At 40.9% G+C, this 22138-nt stretch overlaps 1 protein-coding gene across 1 annotated transcript in view; it reads right to left on the reverse strand.

The window, feature by feature from the left end:
- Nucleotides 1–22138, reverse strand: part of LOC105473978 (collagen type IV alpha 4 chain) — a 152909-nt gene that overhangs the window by 120327 nt on the left and 10444 nt on the right. The window contains 3 exon segments of the mRNA XM_011728273.2: nucleotides 8219–8296; nucleotides 12562–12604; nucleotides 15464–15639. Coding sequence (XP_011726575.2) covers nucleotides 8219–8296; nucleotides 12562–12604; nucleotides 15464–15534 — 192 coding nt within the window. The 5' untranslated portion in view covers nucleotides 15535–15639.

A 22138-nucleotide genomic window follows, 5' to 3' on the forward strand; every position in this document is an offset into this window, starting at 1 on the left:
GCCTTCAGACCCAAACTGCAACTAGGATTCCCAGGGCAGAGTCTTGATACGTCAGCTCTACACGTAGACTTGGTCTGTTTGGAAAATAGGTAATACATTCCACAGTGTAGTAGGCAGATAAAAGCTTCTTTTCTCTCTTTTCTCATGCATGGATGCTGAATTTGAAGAGATATTTCTCAGCCTACTGAAATGATGTTAGTTAGTTGGAGTTATTTTCCCATGTAGACATCAGCTGCTGCCGCTATTTCTACCACTATAATTTATTAATAGGCCAAATAGTATTAAATGATAGGCAGGGATCCTTCGTTTACTCTTTAGGCCTCCCCAACCCTGTTCAGAAATCCTTACTCGAGGCCAGGCATGGTGGCTCACGCCTGTAATCCCAACACTATGGGAGGCTAAGGCAGGCAGATCACCTGAGGTCCGGAGTTTGAGACCAGCCTGGACAACATGGCAAAATCCCATCTCTACTAAAAATACAAAAATTAGCCAAGCGTGGTGGGGGTGCCTGTAATCCCAGCTACTCTGGAGGCTGAGGCAGGAGAATTGCTTGAACCCAGGAGGTGGAGTTTGCAATGAGCTGAGATAGCGCCACGACACTCCAGCGTGGATGAGACAGACTCCATCTCAACAACAAAAAAGAAAAAAAAAGACATCCTTACTCAAGCACCTACACAGATCATCCTATAGCGGAAGATTCAGCCTCTAACTTTTGCAAGTTTTCTATTCTTCAGAAATCAAGGTTCCTGTTCTTGACGTGGGGGAACACTTGAACAAGCTAAGCCCAAATTATAAACTGGAAGCTGGTGGGCTGAATTTTACTGGGGAGTGTGTTTAATTGCTAGCCACTAGGCTTTTAAAAAATTCTGAATTCCGATGCCTTTAAATGACAAATGCACCGTCCAGCTCCTAGTAGCCCTGTCCTGAGCACCTCCTCTCCCCATTACCACATTCAGGTCACCAGCTGTTCCCCAGGGGCATCTGAGTCTGCCACCTCTGACAGGGACTTCATCTACCAGGGAATTCTCCAGTAGTGACAACATGAGCCACAGAGTTCTTGGAGGAGGAAGATACAGCAAGAAGAACAAAAAAGCAAACCCAACAAGCTCAGGGCTTGAAAAAAGACCACCTTTGCCAACTTCCAATTGTCACTGGAACTTGTTTACATCAAAATGGAACACAATTGACTTAAGTGAACTTTGGGGACATAAAAATTATTGTTCTGAACGATGTGTCAGGCTACAGGTAGAAAATGTCCTAAAACACAGCTGTGTGAGTGATGAGACTGAGCTCTCAAACTTCGAGTGCAAGTAATTCAATGAAATGAAAAATGTTAACGGTAATTAAAATTTCCCAAGTAAATTCCATTTTTATCACGGAATGCAAGCTCTTAGGAGTATAAGGGATGAGTGAATGAGATCACAGGGAAAATACTTGCATTTTTTTAGCGATTGAAATTCTCAGAAGAAAGAATGACTCACTCATGTTTGATTTTGGTTTTCAAACCAAAAACACGAAGACAATTCTTGACCTTTAAGCCATTTGACCTCCGTGTTTGTAAACCCACCACATTGTAAGATTTTATTAATTTCACAGTTGTTATACTCCCTTGAATAGAAAACATGGGGAAAAACCTGGACAGTGTCTTTATTATCATCCTTGTTACTAAAGTATAACTTATACAAGGTCCCCATTCTAATTTGTAAGGACATGTAATTTTCCCTGCAAGGAGTGCACCATTAAACGCAGAGAGCTTCCTCCCTTGAAACTGATAAGGAATAATAGAAAATCCTGCCTGATACACCTCATTCACACCCTTAAAGATGGGCCATAATGAGGTTCGGGGAAATGTGAGGGCCTCATCACAAGTCATTTGGGAAATCAAGTAAATAGCTGTCATATGTGAAAACCCACGTTCCACATCACAGCACCACGGGCTGCTAGAAACGAGAGGGACCAACCAGCCCCCTCTAGGACAAGTTCTCATGTCCCAGGTGAGGGCTCTGAACCTGAAAATGGTCAAGGAGGTAAGCTCCGGTCTCCTGCCCTCAGCCTGGAGCTCTTCCCAGGGTGCCACTGCACCTTAGCAGGTCCAAGAGCTGCAACGCTCTTATTTGCTGCTGCTGCTCAAAGTGCTTATTTCTGACCTTACCTGAAATTCTCGAGGGAATTTGAACGATGTGAGATTATTCATTTCATAACAGGCTTCAATGCTAGTGTGTGCAGAGAAAGTCTAGGGTTGGGGAAGAGACTCCCCACTAATTGTGTCCCCCTCTTCTCTTGGGCATGGGAGATCCCCCTCCAGAGCCCTTGCATGCTGGCCTGACCACCAGCTCAGCTCCCAAATCCTGTCCAGGCTGGAATCTAATTTTTTTTTTCTTTTGAGACAGAGTTTTGCTCTTGTCACCCAGGCTGGAGTGCCATGGCGAAATCTCAGCTCACTGCAACCTCCACCTCACGGGTTCAAGCGATTCTCCTGCCTCAGCCTGCCAGGTAGCTGGGATTACAGGCACCCGCCACCATGCCTGGTTTTTTGTATTTTTAGTAGAGATGGGGTTTCACCATGTTGGCCAGGCTGGTCTTGAACCCCTGACCTCAGGTAATCCGCCCACCTCAGCCTCCCAGGGTGCTGGGATTACAGGCGTGAGCCACCACGCCCAGCCCCTGAATTTTAGCTTCTTAATTTATGTGTACTCACTGCCTATTGTGTGCTATCTACTGTGATAATCTCAAAGTACAAAAAAATGACCCCCAGTTTAAAAAGGGGAGAAGTGAAGGTAGGTAAACTATATTTCAAGGGTGTCCACAGTGGCTCAGGAGTCAGGATCAACATTTTACATGTGTTCTCATGACCACCTTCAGGAAGTGTATGCTTGCCATCTAATCCATAAAGTCAGGCACATTCACACTCAAATCCAGCCAGAGCTACAGGGCAGGGCGGGACAAGTACAGCGAAAGAGAAGCAGGTAGGCAGGCTGCTAGGAGGCTCCGGCAGGGAGACATTGACACTGGCTGTGATGAGCAGAAAGGCCTTGTGGTTTGGCATCTCCACTGAGCCCCTTTGAGGAGAACAGGAAAGACAGAGGCAGAGTGCAAATGGGAAGGCATTCAGAAAAGGGCAGAGAAGTGGGAATATTCAGATTATCTTCAAGAGTGAATGAGTGGCCCAACTGTTGCAGCTGGAAAGGGTCAAGGGGGCAGTAACGGGGATTACGGATGAAAACTCATGCTGGGGCTAGATTGTGGGCCTCCAGCGGTACAGTGATGGGGCTGGACTTTATTCTGCAGACATCAAAGGAGGCCCCCCTCAGTTCTCCACCTTAGATCGTTCCATCTCCACCCCTAACTCTAGCTCTCCTCTCCAGTTAAATTGCGAACCATGGCCATTCCTCAGCACACAACCAGCTTTGTCTGTCAACGATCGCTTTAGACATAGCAGTTTTGATGTGGGGTTTGATGAAACTACTACCTGCTATTACTCCGGGCATTAACCTGTAAGAGAGGAACATTTTCCTTCTTAGGAATACCCTGTTATGCCACTTGAGGGCTGTGCAGCCTCAGGCAGATCCCTCAAGCCTCAGGAATTTGGTGTATTCCTATTCTGATAGTCCCCCTTGAGCTGCCACTGCAGCTCAGAAGGTTGGCCGGCTGCTGAGGGCTCGAGCGTGTTGCTTTCCCAAAGCACCTTCTGTTATGCACAAGCCACACCCCCAAATCCTCAGCTGGAAGATGTCACAGCGACTTGCAGCCTTCCCACGGAAAACCCTTCCATCTCAGGAAGACCAGAGGCTCCCTGGTGTGGTGCACACAGCTCTCCTGGACCACACAGACACAGAAACACACACAGCAGAGTGCTGCTCAGGACCGGGAGCCTTCACCATCCAGAGACTGCTCAGAGGAAAAGTGCACCATCTACACATGCAACGCCTTGTGCTTGTTTAACAGCACAAGGTTAACAGCAGGTAAAGGCCAGAGTGCTGTTCAACATCTTCCAATGCACGGGACAGTCCCCACACCAAAGAATTATCCATCCCAAATGCCAACTGTGCCAAGACTGAGAAGCCCTGTCCTAATCTCACCTCTGCTCTGTGATGCAAGTATTCTTATTTCTACTCTTTAGAGCAAGGAAACTAAATTCCCAACAGTTCTAAATAACAGAACAGCCACTCATTCACTCTTGAAGACAATCTGAATATTTCCACTTCTCTGCCCTTTTCTGAATGCCTTCCCATTTGCACTCTGCCTCTGTCTTTCCTGTCCTTCTCAAAGGAGCTCAGTGGAGATACCAAACCACAAGGACATGGAAGAGGAGGACCAATGGGGGTACATGCGAGACACCCAGGCTTGGTCAGATCAAGTGGCGACCTGAGTTTACAAAGTGATGCTGCAACCCAGCAGTTGGCACCTTCATGTAATCATCTTTCCACGATCGTGGAGCAAGTGCTGGGGCTGAAGCCAGACACCTGGGTGTGATTCCTGGCTCTTGCACATCCTAGCAGGTTATTTAGAACTGTTGGGAATTTAGTTTCCTTGCTCTAAAGAGTGGAAATAAGAATACTTGCGTCACAGAGCAGAGGTGAGGTTAGAACCGGGCTTCTCAGTCTCGGCACAATTGGCATTTGGGTTGGAAAATTCTTTGGTGTGGGGACTGTCCTGTGCATTGTGAGATGCTGAACAGCACTCTGGCCTTTACTGGCTGAAAACGAGTAGCATCTCCCTTTCTGCTAAAGCAACTCTCAGCCTCCTTCACATTGGGGGCCTACGGAAGTGCCTTTATCAAAGCAACTGGTCCTCTTCGTTTTGTGGTCTGCTCATCCCTTTCTTGCCACAGGGCTGATCAAATCTATGTATCTTGGTCCTGAAGCTCAAAGTCATAAAATTTAGAGGCACTGAGTTTTTTTTCTTTTTGCATTTGTACAATCCTGATGTGTTTATATTAATAACCTCACAAAAAAGTCAGACTTTTTTTTCTATATAATGTTCACATTTACACAAAAAAGCTACAGACTTTGTTTTCTTGAAGCTTCACTTTTAAAATTATATTATGGCAACCTACAGAATGGGAGAAAAATTTTGCAATCTACTCATCTGACAAAGGGCTAATATCCAGAACCTACAAAGAACTCAAACAAATTTACAAGAAAAAAACAAACGACCACTCAAACAAATTTACAAGAAAAAAACAAACGACCCCATCAAAAAGTGGGCAAAGGATATGAACAGACATTTCTCAAAAGAAGAAATTCATACAGCCAACAGACACATGAAAAAAAGCTCATCATCACTGGCCATCAGAGAAATGCAAATCAAAACCACAATGAGATACCATCTCACACCAGTTAGAATGGCAATCATTAAAAAGTCAGGAAACAACAGGTGCTGGAGAGGATGTGGAGAAATAGGAACACTTTTACACTGTTGGTGGGATTGTAAACTAGTTCAACCATTATGGAAAACAGTATGGCGATTCCTCAAGGATCTAGAACTAGAAGTACCATATGACCCAGCCATCCCATTACTGGGTATATACCCAAAGGATTATAAATCATGCTGCTATAAAGACACATGCACACGTATGTTTATTGCAGCACTATTCACAATAGCAAAGACTTGGAATCAACCCAAATGTCCATCAGTGACAGACTGGATTAAGAAAATGTGGCACATATACACATTGGAATACTATGCAGCCATCAAAAAGGATGAGTTTGTGTCCTTTGTAGGGACACGGATGCAGCTGGAAACCATCATTCTCGGCAAACTATCGCAAGAACAGAAAACCAAACACTGCATGTTCTCACTCATAGGTGGGAACTGAACAATGAGATCACTTGGACTTGGGAAGGGGAACATCACACACCGGAGCCTATCATGGGGAGGGGGGAGGGGGGAGAGATTGCATTGGGAGTCATACCTGATGTAAATGACGAGTTGATGGGTGCTGACGAGTTGATGGGTGCAGCACACCAACATGGCACAAGTATACATATGTAACAAACCTGCACGTTATGCACATGTACCCTAGAACTTAAAGTACAATAATAATAAAAATAAAATAAAATAAATAAAATTATATTATGAAAGTGGCTCAAGACTGGCTGGACACAGTGGATCATGCCTGTAATCCCAGGACTTTGGGAAGCCAAGGAGGGAGGATCACTTGAGGCTAAGAGTTTGAGACCAGCCTGGGAAATGTAGCAAGACTCCACCTCTACAAAATAATAATAATAATAATAATAATAATCAAAAAAATAATTAGCCTAGTGTAGTGGCATGTGCCTGTAGGCCCAGCCACTTGGGAGGTGGAGGTGGGAGGCTCACAAGAGTTTGAGGCTACAGTGAGCTAAGATCATGCCACTGCACTCCAGCCTGGGTGACAGAGTGAGGCCCTGTCTAAAAAAGAAAAAGAATAGAAAAGAAAAAGCTCTGGCTGGGCACGGTGGCTCATGCCTGTAATCCCAGCACTTTGGGAGGCCGAGGCGGGCAGATCGTGAGGTCAGGAGATGGAGACCATCCTGGCTAACACAGTAAAACCCCGTCTCTACTAAAAATACAAAAAATGAACCAGGCGTGGGGTGGGCACCTATAGTCCCAGCTACTCGGGAGGCTGAGGCAGGAGAATGGCATGAACCTGGGAGGCGGAGCTTGCAGTGAGCTGGTATCATGCCACTGCACTCCAGCCTGGGTGACAGAGCGAGACTCCATCTCAAAAAAAAAAAAGAAAGAAAAAGCTCAAGATAAATTCTGATGAACAAAATTTTTGATGTACTGAAGAAGGAACAAAGCAGTTTAAGCATCAGGGGATTTGTCATAACTTATGCTCAATAAGGTTGCTGCTCCCAGTAAAATAGGCCAACAAAGGAACCCATTGCACGCCTGCTGTGTAAAGTTGAAGCAATACCATGAGAGAAATATGTGGTCCCTTCTCTCAGGAAGGTAGTGTTGTGTCCTTGTAGACTGCTCCCTACTCTACTGTGCTTTTTGAATGTCATGCACAGCCCCCTACGATTGACTTGCTTGAACACTGTTACAGACTGAATGTCTGTGGACCCCAAAATTCATATGTTGAAATTCTAACCTTCAAGGTGATAGTAGGAGGAGTTGGGGTCTCTGGGAGGTAATTAATCAGAGTGGCATCATCATGAATTGGATGAATGCCCTTATAAATGGGACCCCAGAGGGCTCTTTCTCTCCACCATATGAGGATACAATGAGAAGGCACCATCTGCACACCAGGAAGCAGGCCTTCAGCAAGACGCTGGATCTGCTGGCACCTTGCTCTAGGGGTTCCTCCTGGACTGTGAGAAATCAATTTCTTGTAAGCCACCCAGTCTGTGGTATTCTGTTACAGCAGCGAGAATGGATGAAGACACATTTGAAAAGAATCGTTGATCTGACTCAAAAATTGTCCCAAACTTCTATAACACACTCCTTTCTTGTGAGATTGTGGGAGTAATTGTAATTAAAGAATTGTTTGATCTAATACTTTATCACAAATGAATTAATGGGCTGCTGTCAGAACATGGGGGAGATGTTAATAAATGTTCAAGAGACCTGATAGACAGTAACCAAAGAGGTTCTTGGCTTTGCAGAACACTGAATCTAGCATGGTCATCAACATCGCCGTTCTGGGTGGACTTGAGCAAGACACTAACTTTCCTGGGCTTCGGTCTGTTGCCCGGCAATGTGGTATCCTAAGAAGATTCTTATGAGAAGTCAATGAGCAGAAGCATTTTGAACTCATAGAACAGTGCCTGGCGCATAATAAGCATACAAAAATATAGCTATCGCTTCATTAGAACACTGTGCCACTTGTTTCAATAGGGACAATCCAAGAAAGAGTCCTATAGTCAACTGTCTGGAAAGACCAAACAAACTTGGATTTTTTTCCGACCAACTTCAGTACTTCTCAGAGCCTTTAAAATGCCATATTTCAGGATGGTGACCCAGTAGGTACCATTTCACACCAGGACCCTTCCTCCATAGGGCAATTCATATAAAATAATGGGTGAATCGCAGCTTTCTAAGACTGTCTTCAAAACCCAGACTGTCTAATATAATTGAGATTGCTATTAGAATATGAAAAACATTGGCTGTGAAATACATAAACATTATCAAGGACTAAAACTGGCCAAGAATCTAGGACTACTTAACATTAAATATTCACAAGATTTCAAAATTCAGGAATGCTGCCCATGTCGGTTTTTACATCACTTACCCGAGACCCCTTTTCAGGAACACAGTGGCAAACAGAGCAATCTCTTCCTCCACAAGGACCAACGTATTTCTTTCCACTCTGGAAAGTGAAGCATCTTATTTAGTATACCAGTACTTGTTGTTTAATTGGATACATAACACATACATTATAACAAGCACTCTTGGTTTACCTTTGACTCCATGAGAAGAAAAAATCATGACATATAAAAAGATGAAGAACTTACACAGTAGCTTAATAATAAGAAGGGTTGATTATATGAGCAAGAAGATTCCAAAACTGAGGACGCTGAAGGAAAATAAGTGTCCTTCTAAAGTCATTTGACTTTAACTGGAATCTTCTGCAATTTCTCCCTTTCGGTAAGACTTAATTTGCTAAGTTGAGAACAGTCTTAGAGTGTAAACTATGTGGTTAGGCAATCCATACAAAGACAATGGAGTCTAGTCTAAATGAAAAGGTTGGCTCTTTTTCAGGGCCTGTTTTGCTTTACCTTCAAGATCAGCTGTGGTGTGTCTCCTCCCTCATCAAACTGTCCTTCATAGGACAATTCTCCTGTCACATCCTTGGGCTTAAAATTAAAATTGTTCTTCCTACAATTTGCTGAGACTCCAAGATGGTTTCTCTATTGTGTTCTCAAACAGATACTCCTGAACTTGAATAATTTGGACCTTTTCCCCACTTTTAGCAAACTTTCTAACAATCTCTTTAGAGCAACACACACACACACACACACACACACACACACACACACACACACCCTTTGGGAAAAATCAGCTCCTTGTTCTCATGAATCCTAATCACCTATATCCAGAGTCATCATCCACTTCCGTACAAAAGCATAGTCCCAGAGTACTATTTCCATAAGCAGATCCATTAACAGCAATCACCATGATGTCCCCTGCAACGAACATGAGCACTGAGCACACATTCCCAGGCTGGGCCTGCCAGTGGGGAGGGAGTGGTGGTTTAGGCCCCTGTGTAGTGGACAAAGCACCTCTAGATGCTGGGACCCAAGGGCATGGAGAAGAATATCAAGAAAGCATCAGAGATAAGTTTTGCCTGGCTCTTGATCTAACCTAGTCATCATTGCAACATTTATACATTGCCCGTACAATTTTATGATTGATCAACCTTTTAAACTTAAGGCTGTAAACTCAAGCCTTTAGACCAGTGTATGATGGGTAAACATAAAACAATAAAACTAATATTTATAGTTCCCATGGAAGACATATATACATATGTATGTGTGAATGCATATGAATATGTATGTGTATATGTGAATATATATCTATGTATACATATATATGAACAGGTATATGTGTATGGGAGGGAAAAGAGTCTAATCAGCATATATTATTTTTCTTTTCAATCACACAATTTAGGCTTATTTTTTGGAGAAAAATATGCTCAGACACAATCCAAAAGAAAATATCTTTAAGCATTAATTTTAAAAAGACATCTTTGTAAACAATATTCTCATGGATCATTATAAGCATACAAGAATTTGAAGCTTGACAAGAGCCACGCGATTAGATAATTTAAGTTTAAAACTGTATTTGAAGTTTCAGAAATATATGCCTCTTGAGTTTTGAGTAACATTGTTATCTATAAATGCAGAAATATTAAGTTCAACACCCTGATAAGGTTAAAAAAAAAATTAAATGCTCGGGCCCAGGTCAGGACAGCATGAAAGCACTTAAAGTAACTAGACTGACTACTTGGGTTCATTTAAGGTTGGGCTTCATTACTATGTGTTCACTGAAATATGAAAACAACTAGAGGAAAAAAATAAGGTCAGTTGATTAGGTGGCTTGATAATAAGGGCAAGTTTGTTATTATTATTTCTTTGCTTATTTTTGCCAAACATCACTAAGATGTTTCAGCAAAACTATGTTTCAGGAAAGAATCAGTTTAAAATTAGCAGATTCTAAAAAAGAAAATAAAACAGGAATAGTCACATATCAAGCTTTGATTTGGATCAGTAAAAGGAAAAAGCAAGAGGTGATTTTAGCCTCTGCAAAGTTCTTCTACCTAAGCATTCCCCAATAAAGGTTTCAAAGAGGAGGGTGAATTTACAGAGGTCTATACCTCAAAAATAGATTGTATAAATTCATTTTAAAAGATAAACACAATATTTCAGACAATTAAACATTCAAAGTATGAACCACATTCACTGAGAATACATTCATACTCTCGGAAACTAATGTTACTCTTCTTCAAAGAGAAAAAAGGAAAAGTCACTATCTGCCTTATCTCAGATATTGTTAAACATATATTTGTCACATAGAAAAGTTCAAAGGCTGGCTGCAGTGGCTCATGCCTGTAATCCCCGCACTTTGGGAGGGCAAGGCTGGCAGATCACTTGAAGCCAGGAGTTCGAGACCAGCCTGGCCAACATGGTGAAACCCCGTCTCTACTAAAAATCACAAAAAAAATTAGCCAGGTATGATGGCACATGCCTGGAATCCCAGCTACTCGGGAGACTGAGGAGGGAGAATTGCTTGAACTGGGAGGCGGAGGTGGCAGTGAGCTGAGATCGTGCCACTCCACTCCAGCTTGGGCGACAGAGTGAAACCCAAAACAAAATTTCAAACAAAGAAGTGATTAATGTCTTATACTTGTAATTCCATCTTCTTTTTTGAAAAACAAATAATATAGGCACATAATTTTAAAAATTCAAATGGTGCAAAAGAGTATAACAGGAAAAGAAATGGCCTCTTCCAACGATGGCCCCAAGTTCCCTCCTATACAGGATAAGTTTTTCAAATGGGTGCCTGGGCATTAATAAGCATATTCATACAATGACCTCATTCACACACACAAACACATACAGAGGCAGATGAGCACATGGGCACACATGCACAGATGTATAAAACACACTTTTGGTGATTTCTGATTTGTTTTACTTTTATTCAAATGGTGGATTGCTCTACATTTCGCTGTTTTCACATAATTGAAAGTCTTCAAAATCATTCCGAAGTATTACATATGCCTACCCGTCAGACCACGTACCATACCTTATTTAACCAGTTGTTGTTGAAGGAAATTTAGGCAGCTCCCTTCTGTCTATACTGAACACTGTCCTGAAATTAGTATTCTTGGGCATATTTATCTGTATGCATGAATCAGAATAAACAAGTATGACAAATTCCAAAAAGACACATTCTGTGTCAATAGGTACGTGCATTCAAAATCCGGATGGGTAATACCAAAGTGCTTCCCACAGACATTGCATAACAATTTGTATCGCTACCTTTAAAACCCAACGATAGTATGGCCCCTCCCTGTATGAAATCTCTAGAATATCTGCACACCACAAGCTGGTAGAAGGCCTGGGATAGAAAAATCTTTGGTTCAGAAATTATATTTACTCATGTGCAATATTTTAAAAAGGCAAAATCTAGGACTCTGCAGACTTTTATAACATAAAAAAGAATATAACACAAACAAACTTTTAAAAATCAGATAAGAGAAATATAAAAAGTACACATGTATATATCACAGTATTGTTTCCACTCATTATTTCAGGTGATGCTCTCAAATGCATGTCAACAAAGTTGGGCAAGTCTTATCATCCCTACTCAATACAGGAGATAACTGAGTCTTATATAAGTTAAGAAATGAATCATTGGCAGAGTCAAGAACCACTGGCTCCTCATTCTTTAACCCAAGTGTTTTCTGCTCCCAACTTGTGGGAAAAGGAGAACAGAAGGTAATTTTGCATTTTTATTTGCTTTGAAAAGACCTACAATAACTTGACTCACTGAAGTTTCACTGGGTGGATCCAAGGTGGAGAGTACGAACAGATAAGGATGTGTTCACTAGAGTGATTTAAACCAAGTCAGGTGTCTTAAGATCAACCTGAGTTGCAGGCAGACCACAATGAGATTTCCCAGACACATCTGAGGGTGAGTTTAATGACTGAGATTCTTCAGTGAGGAGGCAGAAGAAAGATAGCTTATTACAGAATGTTCTGGACTTATTTTTCTTCTGAGCTAAAATGTTCAAATTATTCTTATACTTCTTGATTTAATCTTGAAATGACCCAGCTGCCTCCTGCCTGTCTCAAAAAAAAATAAAAAACAAAAACAAAAACAAAAAAAAACCTTTTAAAAAAAGGGTTATGTTCATATTAAAATAAAGAAATCCCCAATACCTAGGCAATTCAGTAAGCAGTCTTGACTATACAATATAAAATAAATCTTAGTGTTTATTTAGTCCTATTCTCAATTTTACAGGTAAGAAAACTGAGTCCCAGAGGGTGATTTCTTTGAAAGTACAACAAAAATTATGCATTTGATAAAGTGAATTTTCACAATGCAACCAGAGCTAGTGAATGTACTTACCCCATATACGTATTGTACAGAAAAGAGAATGAGTATAAGTGACCTATAGAAAAACAAAAATGCAGATTAATTTAAACAGTTTTTCATGTGAAACAAATTAAAAAGAAAAAGAGGAAAGGAATTAATTTCAGAAAGCTACTTTTTATTTCTAACAGGCTGCTCCTACTAGCCGACTTATCATCAGTGACAAGATCCTCGCTTTCCTCTCTCTGACTGCCGTCATTGCCTTTCCTCTTTTTAATCAGCCAAGAAGTATGTGTTGAACCCCTTGTGTGGTCCTCATTGTGCTGGGGACCGTGAAGACACTCTGAAGGTGAGACCTGGAGGGATACATGAGTGAAAGAAGATGATTCTCAGAATGAAAACTACATGAGAGGAGAGAAGGAAGGAGGCAGCTTTGTTCAGAGACACACACTGCTGAGACAGTGTATCCCAAATGCCATTTAGTGGAAGCAACTAGAAGGAGAGAATGTGGAAGGAAACCTAACTGGACTGGGATGATGGTTTGGAGAAAAAGGGAAATAATATGGAAGATTTAGGGAAAAGTTGTGTAGTCCAGGGCTTTATAAGTGAGGCAGAAATCCGATTGGGGTAACTTCATTATTACAAACAAATTTTAACAGAGGAAATATGCAATTTTAAAAGACCACTAAAAGGCCAAGCGTGGTGGCTCACGCCTGTAATCCCAGAACTTTGGGAGGTTAAGGTGGGCAGATCACCTGAGTTCAGGAGTTCGAGATCAGCCTGGCCAACATAGCGAAACCCCATCTCTACTAAAATACAAAAATTAGCTGGGCATGGTGGTGCACGCCTATAATGCCAGCTACTCTGGAGGCTGAGGTAGGAGAATCGCTTGAACCTGGGAGGCAGAGATTGCAGTGAGCCGAGATTGTGCCACTGCACTCCAGCCTGGGCAACAGAGTGAGCCTCTGTCTCAAAACAAAACAAAACACCCATTAAACATTTGCATATATTTTCTAGGCCTTATATTTGTCAAACAGCTTCTGGATCCATTATCTCATTTAATGCTTAAAAGAGCTTGTGGGGATCACACCATTCCAAAGGATAGTAGGAGAACTGGGGCTCAGTCCTGGGCCGTGATTTATCCGCCATCCTTGTTCTTTCATTCTCTGTAGAGCCTTCTCTTCTCTAAAACCTCATGTCCTAAGTGAGCCTTTGTTCTCCACCCTCTACTTCTTCCTCTTGTGCTGAGATGCCAACAAACACTACAGATGTTTACAGAGCTCTGGATCTGGATGAGACCCTGAGTAGGAGTGAGTAACTAGGTCCAGCCCATACTTAATGGCTCGCACATGAAATTCCCTCTCTCCCCAGCTGTTTTCATGATAATTCCAGTACAAGCCAGGTTGGCTTTTCATTGTAGTAACCAAGTAAAAAAAGAGAAAAATATAAAGGAGATGTTAAACACTGGGAATCAACTGCTTTAAATCAGGTTGAATGTGTATTTACAACTCTTGCTTCTTAAATGAGTTATTGTCACTGGACATTTTTAATTAGGATATGTTGCATTTTATAGCAATTGTAGCTTCTCTCTATATAATCTCATTAAGGATTGTAGGCACAGCATGTTTCTTAAACCTTTTATAGAAGAGCAAACAGACTTAGAAAAGTTGGACAATATGCTCCAAAGAGTGCAGACAGAATGGCCCCAAGGGGGCCAGCTCGGGTCAGGTCCGAAGCTCCTTCATAGTCCCTTTATCCTGCACTGGACTTGTTCTTTCTGCCACTGCAGATATTAAAAAATAAAATCATTCCTTTTTTTTTCTTTAAAAAAACATGCACAATTAAGATTCCTTTCCATTTCTTCTACATCCACTCCAAATAGTTAAGGCTGGATCATATTCCTTCCCACCACCTTCGCTTCTTTCACTCCCCATAATTTCTTGTTCATCATCCTCAGAACCTTTTGTGTTTTTTCACTATTTAACATTTCCCTGTGTTAACTCCCAATGTGTTTTTGAGTCTCGTCGAACAATCTCATGTCGGTTTCCTGTTTTCCTATTGCTGCTGTCACATGTTACCACACACTCAGACGCTTAAAACAATGCATATATATTATCTTACAGTTCTGGAAGTCAGAAGTCTGAAATGGGTCTCACTGAAAAGAACCAAGGTGTTGGCGAACTGTATTCCTTCTGAAGGTCCCCGGGGAGAATCCGATTCCTTGCCTTGTCCAGATTCTAGAGGCTGCCCACATTCCTTGGCTCCTGGTCCTCTTCAACCTTCAAAGCCAGCAGTGGCCAGTGGCGTCTCTCTTGCTGCATCCCGCTGGCCTCTGCTTTTGTGGTCAAAGCTCCTTCTCCGACTGTTCTCCTGCTTCTCCCCTTCACTTCCAAGGATCCTTGTCATTATATTGGGCCCATCCAGATAGTCAGGCTCAGGTCAACTCCTCCATCTCAATGTCAGCTGATCAGCAACCATAATTCTATCTGCAGCTTTAATTACCCCTTGCCGTCTTGCCATGTAACATAACATATTCACAGATTCCAGAGATTAAGATGTGGACATCTGTGGGGGGCTGGGGGTGTTATTAATCTGTACTTGTGAAGTGGTCTGTCCTAACTCTACTAGTTACAGGGACCCTGAAACTTTGGGCATATACGTCTTTTGCTATTCAAACCTGGTGAGTAAGAGAGCAAGAATCTGGGACCTTTCCTTGTGCAACTTCCCATTTGATGATTATGTAGGTGCATTTCAGGGAAAATTAAGAGGGTTGGTGTTCAGTAATAAAAATGAGTCATGAAATGGCAGACATACCCTTAGCTTTCTGGAATGATTTGATTTTTTGACATATTAAGCATTCAGATGATTTATATCCCTAGAACAAACATTGAGTAGAAACTACTAAATAAAAGCAGGCACTCACACTGAGGATACTCACCAGGGACCTGTGGCCAATGACTTGGTCAATCTGAAGGAGCACCTCATTAGTACTACGTGCAGAGACGACATCACAGGCAGGCAAGTCTTAGTGCTTAAAAAATATTCTGCCAGTCTTCTCTTCCAGAAGGTTCTTGTTGACAAGTGAGGTTCTGTGTTCTGGGTCAAAGTCTGTTCCTGTTAGATATAAATATATCACTTAAAACACAGCATGCATTATAATGTTGAAAATAATTACTTTCATTTTTTATAGTTACGGAATTATTTTCTAAAGGGTAACTTCAATAAATTTTAGATATAACAATCTTTCCTTAGTGACGGTGAAACAGAATAAATATCAGTTTTTATCTTCAGAAATAAAAAGTCTTTAAACCCTTTCTACATCATAAATATATTTTTTATAAATGGAAAAATTATGTATATATATTATATTTTTAAAATATATATTTTAAATATAAAATATATTTTATATGTGTATAAATAATTGTTTCATTTTGCTATGTGGAATTTTCTTCTGTTTAATTCTTTCCCTTGAACATCCAAGTTAAAATTCACTCAAACGTTTCTTTTACTTTATGAAACTAGAAAAAGAAACTTCTAGTATACAAATATACATTTTTGTATATTTGTACACATACAGCAAATACATATAAACGTATTTTTATGTAAAATGATACAACTGCTGTGAAAAATATTTTGGCAGTTCCTCAAAAAGTTAAACATAGAGTTACTATATGATCTAGCAATTTTACTCCTGGGTATATGCCCAAAATAATTGAAAACACATGTTCACATATAAACTTGTATATGAATATTCATGGAAGCATTATTCATAACAGCCAGAAGGTGAACACAACCCACATGTCCATCAATGGGTGAGGAATAAGAAAAATGTGGTACATCCATACAATGGAGTATTATTCAGCCATAAAAAGGAATGAAGTACTGATATGTGCTACAGCATGAATGAATCTCGAAAACATTATGCCAAGTGAAGGAAGCCACATATTTTATGATTCCATGTGTATAAAAAGTCCAGAGCAGGAAATCCACACACATAGAAAATTGATTGATAGTTGTCAGGGTTTGGGAGAGGAAAGAATTGGGAGGTACAGAGTTTCTTTTTGGGATGATGTAATTGCAGTGGTTATGGCTGTACAACATTTTGAATATACTAAAAACCACTGAATTATAAACTTCAGAAAAGTTAAAATGGTGAATTTTATCTTGTGAATTATATTTTTATTGAGATAAAATTTAATTTTATCAATATAAAATAGAAAACTATTTTTAAACTTGACTCAAAGAACTCTTCACTTTGATAAAAAATATATTTGGCTCAAATAATTGAAATGTATCATTTAAAAAACTTTGGTTTCTTTAAAAGACCTGTCTCTATGAGAATTAGGTAGAGAGAAGGAAACCAGGAGTGTTCAATGTTACCAACTTTTTTTTTTTTTCTGAGACGGGGATTTGCTCTTATTGCCCAGGCTGGAGTGCAATGGTGCATTCTCGGCTCACTGCCACCTCTGCCTCCCAGGTTCATGATTCTCCTGCCTCAGCCTCCCGAGTAGCTGGTGTGCCACCACACCCAGCTAATTTTTTTTTCTTTTTCTTTTTTTTTTTTTTTTGTAGAGACGGGGTTAAACCATGTTGGCCAGGCTGGTCTTGAGCTCCTGACCTCAGGTGATCTGCCCGCCTCAGTCTCCCAAAGTGCTGAGATTACAGGCGTGAGCCACCGCACCTGGCCATTACCAACTATTTTTAAATTTCTAGGTAAAATCTGAGTAAATTAATTCAATGCTGTATGTATGGAAGACTTGTTTCCCAAGTAAGTGGTAGAACAACATTCTACAATAAAGTTTCGATATCAAGCAGAAACCAATTCAAATTGAATACCCAGATCTTTTCCTATCCCTAAATCCATAATTTTAAATGTTTTAGTTATCAACTCAGAGGTGCCCAAGAGAGAGAATTCAGTCATAGGTTCCTAGTTTCTGTTTCTGGTTGGGGCAGTAAAGCCCCTTCCTCATCTCTCTTTTCTGCTTATCACTAGAGACAGAAACTAAAAACCATGGTTTCAGGCTGCTAAAAGCCTAAAACAAAACAAAAGAGAACAACAATAAAATAAGGCAGATTGGACAAGCTTGTCTAAAGCACAACTCAATAAAACAAATTCTTGTTTTGGAAGGAAAATACAAATTGTTTGAATTACTCAAATTGCATTTGGTATTTTTTAACAAATAGGAAACACAGTCAAAAATAAAAGAAAAACCATAGATATTTACATTTTAATCCCAAAATATATGATACAAATAAAATGCACATGTATTGTGATAAATTATTATGAAAATAATAATTTCCTAAGTCATGGTGAGAATTAAGTGACTTGATATCCTACATGTGATCTCCTCTACATGTTGTACAGAGGAGAATTTTATTAAAATAGAGTGTTGTTGTGGTCACGTTCCAGAGGAGGAAGGCCTGTTTGTGGTCCTAACACCTGGGAGTTTCTCAGTATATTTTAATTGGATGGACAGAGGGATGGATGGATGGATGGACAGACAGACAGATAGACAGACCGATGGATGGATGGGCCAATTTTCAGAAACATAACTGGTATCTCACTAGCAAAAACAATGAAAGGACACTGGGAGTACTCAATGCATTCTCATCACATGCCCTTGGTTACCATATAAACTCTATAATAGTGATTTTGTCTTTTTTTATTCACAGATGTATCCCCAGTGCCATCATAGTGCCTGGAATGTATTAAGTTCTCAATATATATTGGTTGGGTAAATGAGCATATAGAAGATACTTTGGGACCTTTTGAATGTAAATCAAGTATATTTAATAGGGGATAAGAAAGGAAGCTAACTTTGACTATAAGTGAGGGCGTAGAGGAAGGAAGAATGAGAGAGGGATAACTGGCCTTGGGAAAAGTGGAGATAAACCGACACTTTGATCACATGTAGGATATCAAGTCACTTAATTCTCACCATGACTTAGTGAGGAAATTATTATTTTCATTGTGCAGGGAAAAAAAAGTGAATCAGTTTAAGTAATTGTGCAAAGTCACAAGGCTAGTAAGTGGCAGACCCAGATTTGTTGACTCCAGTATGTGTCACTTCTCCCTAGTGACACTCCGGCTTAGCTACCTTTGGACTTCTCTGCTCTCTTACTAAGAATTCTCTTGTTATAAGAATTATCTTACAATAAAAAATTTTAAACTATACACTTTTGTATTAGTCCATTCTCATGCTGCTATGAAGAAATACCTGAGACTGGGTAATTTATAAAGAAAAGCGGAGATTAATTGATTTGCATTCCCGCATGGCTGGGGAGGCCTCAGGAAACTTACAAATATAGCAGAAGGCACCTCTTCATAGGGCAGCAGGAGACAGAATGAGTACTGAGCAAAGGGGGAAGCCACTTATATCACCGTCAAATCTCCTGAGAACTCACTCACTGTCAGAAACGGCATAGGGGAAACCACGCCCATGATTCAATTATCTCCACCTGGTCCCTCCCTTGACACGTGGGGATTATTACAATTTAAGGTGAGATTTGGGTGGGGACACAGAGCCAAACCATATCAGCCCTACTTTTTCTTAAAAAAAAAAAAAAAAAAAGTCTTTTTTTTTTTTTTTTTTTTTTTGAGACGGAGTCTCGTTCTGTCGCCCAGGCTGGAGTGCAGTGGCCGGATCTCAGCTCACTGCAAGCTCCGCCTCCCGGGTTTATGCCATTCTCCTGCCTCAGCCTCCCGAGTAGCTGGGACTACAGGCTCCCGCCACCTCGCCCAGCTAGGTTTTTTTTTGTGTGTGTGTGTTTTAGTAGAGACGGGGTTTCACCATGTTAGCCAGGATGGTCTCGATCTCCTGACCTCGTGATCCGCCCATCTCGGCCTCCCAAAGTGCTGGGATTACAGGCTTGAGCCACCGCGTCCAGCCAAAAAAAAAAAGTCTTAAAACTTTCATCTTCTCTTTTAATAGCTACAGAGAATATAATTTCTGGAGTATAATAAACGATGACCTTTAAAATAAAACTACTACAGCATTATTTTAGATGCATCCAATAAATCAAAATGTCACAGAAGTCTGATTTTTACCACCATCAGCTTAAAATATATGCACACAAGCTCTTTAACAGGAATTTTACATTGCTATTTTTTAAATTCGTATTTCCATTCCATTCCCCCACATGTATCTTAATGCAATGTATTTCCATACTTGAAAATAATATATTGATCACCCTGTTGTGTTTCTCTGCAACAAAATACTTATAAGTCTCTAATTCTTAACATTTTTTCCAAAATTGGCTTTCATTATAATTGTTAGTAGTATATAATTCATCAAAACCACAAATTTTAATCTTGATAAACAATGATCAAATACCAAAAGTAAAATTTTGTGGGAAATGTAGTTGCTAGTGAATGAATTGGCCCTTTTTATTTCTTATTAGCTTATTTAGCTCAAGATCAGTGATTCTTTCTACTGAAATGAGAGAGGTTCAGCAACAATCCTATTTCCATTTTAGTTTCCAAAACTAAGTTCTAATAAAATTTATTCAACATAAACAAGAAGTTGTGAATGAAAAAAATGTGCTACACAAATGTCACTCAATTCTTTTAACTTCTCTTGAGTAGTAAACTGCCATGGTCTGAATGTTTGTGTCCCACACCCCCAATTTGTATGTTGCAACTTAACTCCCAATGTGTTGGTATTAAGAGGTGAGGCATCTGGGATGCTGTTAGGTCATGAGGATTGAGCCCTCCAGAATGAGGTGAGTGCCCTTACAGAAGACACCTGAGAGAGCTTGTTTGCCTCTTCCTTCCACCATGTGAGGACACAGCAAGAAGGCACCACCTGTAAAGCAGAAAGTAGCCTGCACCAGACACTGAATCTGCTGGTGCCTTGGCATTGCACTTGCCAGCCTCCAGCACTGTGAGCAATAAACCTGTTGTTCATAAATCACCCAGTCTTAGGTATTTCGTTGTAGCAGCCTGAATGAACTAACATATATACCAAGAGCAAGATACTAATTTATCATCTAGAATTAATTTGAATGATTTCCAGGCTGACAAGTCCTCCCTCCATTATGATGAAAGCACCCTGACCAGGAGGTGTGGAGCTGGTAGGTTCCTGTTCTTGACACCAGCAAATGCGCTGCCCCTCATTCAGCCCCCAGACAGTTCTTACACCCTGGGACAAAGCAGGGTAGTAATATTTGGGGAAAATGGTGGTCGAGGGGTTGCCTTTCTTTTGAAAAGCAGGGCAACTGTGAAAGAGGAAGTGAAAACTTTGACGAAACACCCATTTTCGGAGAGAGCAATTCTACAAAAGTATATACATGACAATTGAGAATCTGGAAATGGAATCCTTTAGTGAATGTTCCAAGTAGCTTGCGTAACTCCTGAGAATCGTTTTATCTCCCAAGGGTCCATGTACTTCAGTTTGAAGATCTCTGTCTTGAATGAGCTGCTAAAGGTTAAAAACTGCCCTTTTCACTGTTTCACCAGAAGCAGGCCTTAGAGGACCTAACAAGCCACAGAGGAGTTGCAGAGAGTTTTATGACTCTTCTCCTGCCTAAGATGCAACTGCTAGGCCACAGCTGAGCAAAGCCTCCATCTTGCTGTTGACCTGACACTGTAAACAGCAGTGTGCCTGGTGCTTTGCAGTTCACAAAGTGCAGCCACGTGTTATCCACAACCATCTAAGAGGGTTTTATTTGTTGCAACCATCTGTCTTAAGAGCACAAAATATTTTGTTTCAACCAAGCTTTTGACTGCACCAAACAAAAATACCCCAACACTCAGCAGAGCATCCCATTCGTCTATCTTCTCACGAATGAATAGGTGTTATCGTGTGGGAATAGATGAAGCAGTGGGTTTCTGTTCGAGTCTATCACCATCACAAAAAAAAACGTAACTTGTATTTACTCTGTTCTCACTCTGCTAATAAATACACACCCAAGACTGGGTAATTTGTAAAGGAAAGGGGTTAATTGACTCACAGTTCCACATGGCTGGGGAGGCCTTACAATCATGATGGAAGGTGAATGAGGAGCAAAGTCATATCTTACATGGTGGCAGGCAAGACAGAATGAGAGCCAGAGAAAGGGGAAATCCCTTATAAAATCACCAGATCTCATGAGACTTACCACTGCAAGAAGAGTATGGGGGAAATCACCCCATTGATTCAATTATCTCCCACTGGGTCCCTCTCAGGAGACTTGGGAATTATGGGAGCTACAATTCAAAATGAGGTTTGGGTGGAGACACAGCCAAGCCATATCATAACTGCAACAAGCCAAAGTGTTATAGCACTAACATTGCAGACAACAGTTTTAGAAGACTGCCTCTACAGGAAACTTCTGCAGAGGTCCTGTGCCTTTTAAAGGGCATGATTTTGCTAATTGTTATTCTCAAGGAGGGAGCATTCTCTACAGTTGTGTCAGAGCCCCACCTTCAGCTCGGCTCTGTGGAGGCATGACCAGGTTTCCTATCATCTGATTTTGTCTCCCCAGCCACACGGAAAGGCTCGAGGTAAGCCACTGACCCAAAGCAGCCCAACCCAGAGCTTGACTGAGTGACAGAGAACTGACTCTGGGACGAGGATGGTACAGACAGAATGTGGATCGCTCCTCTAGGAGAGCTGAAATAGGAAACCGAGAG

This window comes from Macaca nemestrina, chromosome 11 (assembly GCF_043159975.1).
Source record: "Macaca nemestrina isolate mMacNem1 chromosome 11, mMacNem.hap1, whole genome shotgun sequence".
NCBI classification, from domain to species: Eukaryota; Metazoa; Chordata; class Mammalia; order Primates; family Cercopithecidae; genus Macaca; species Macaca nemestrina.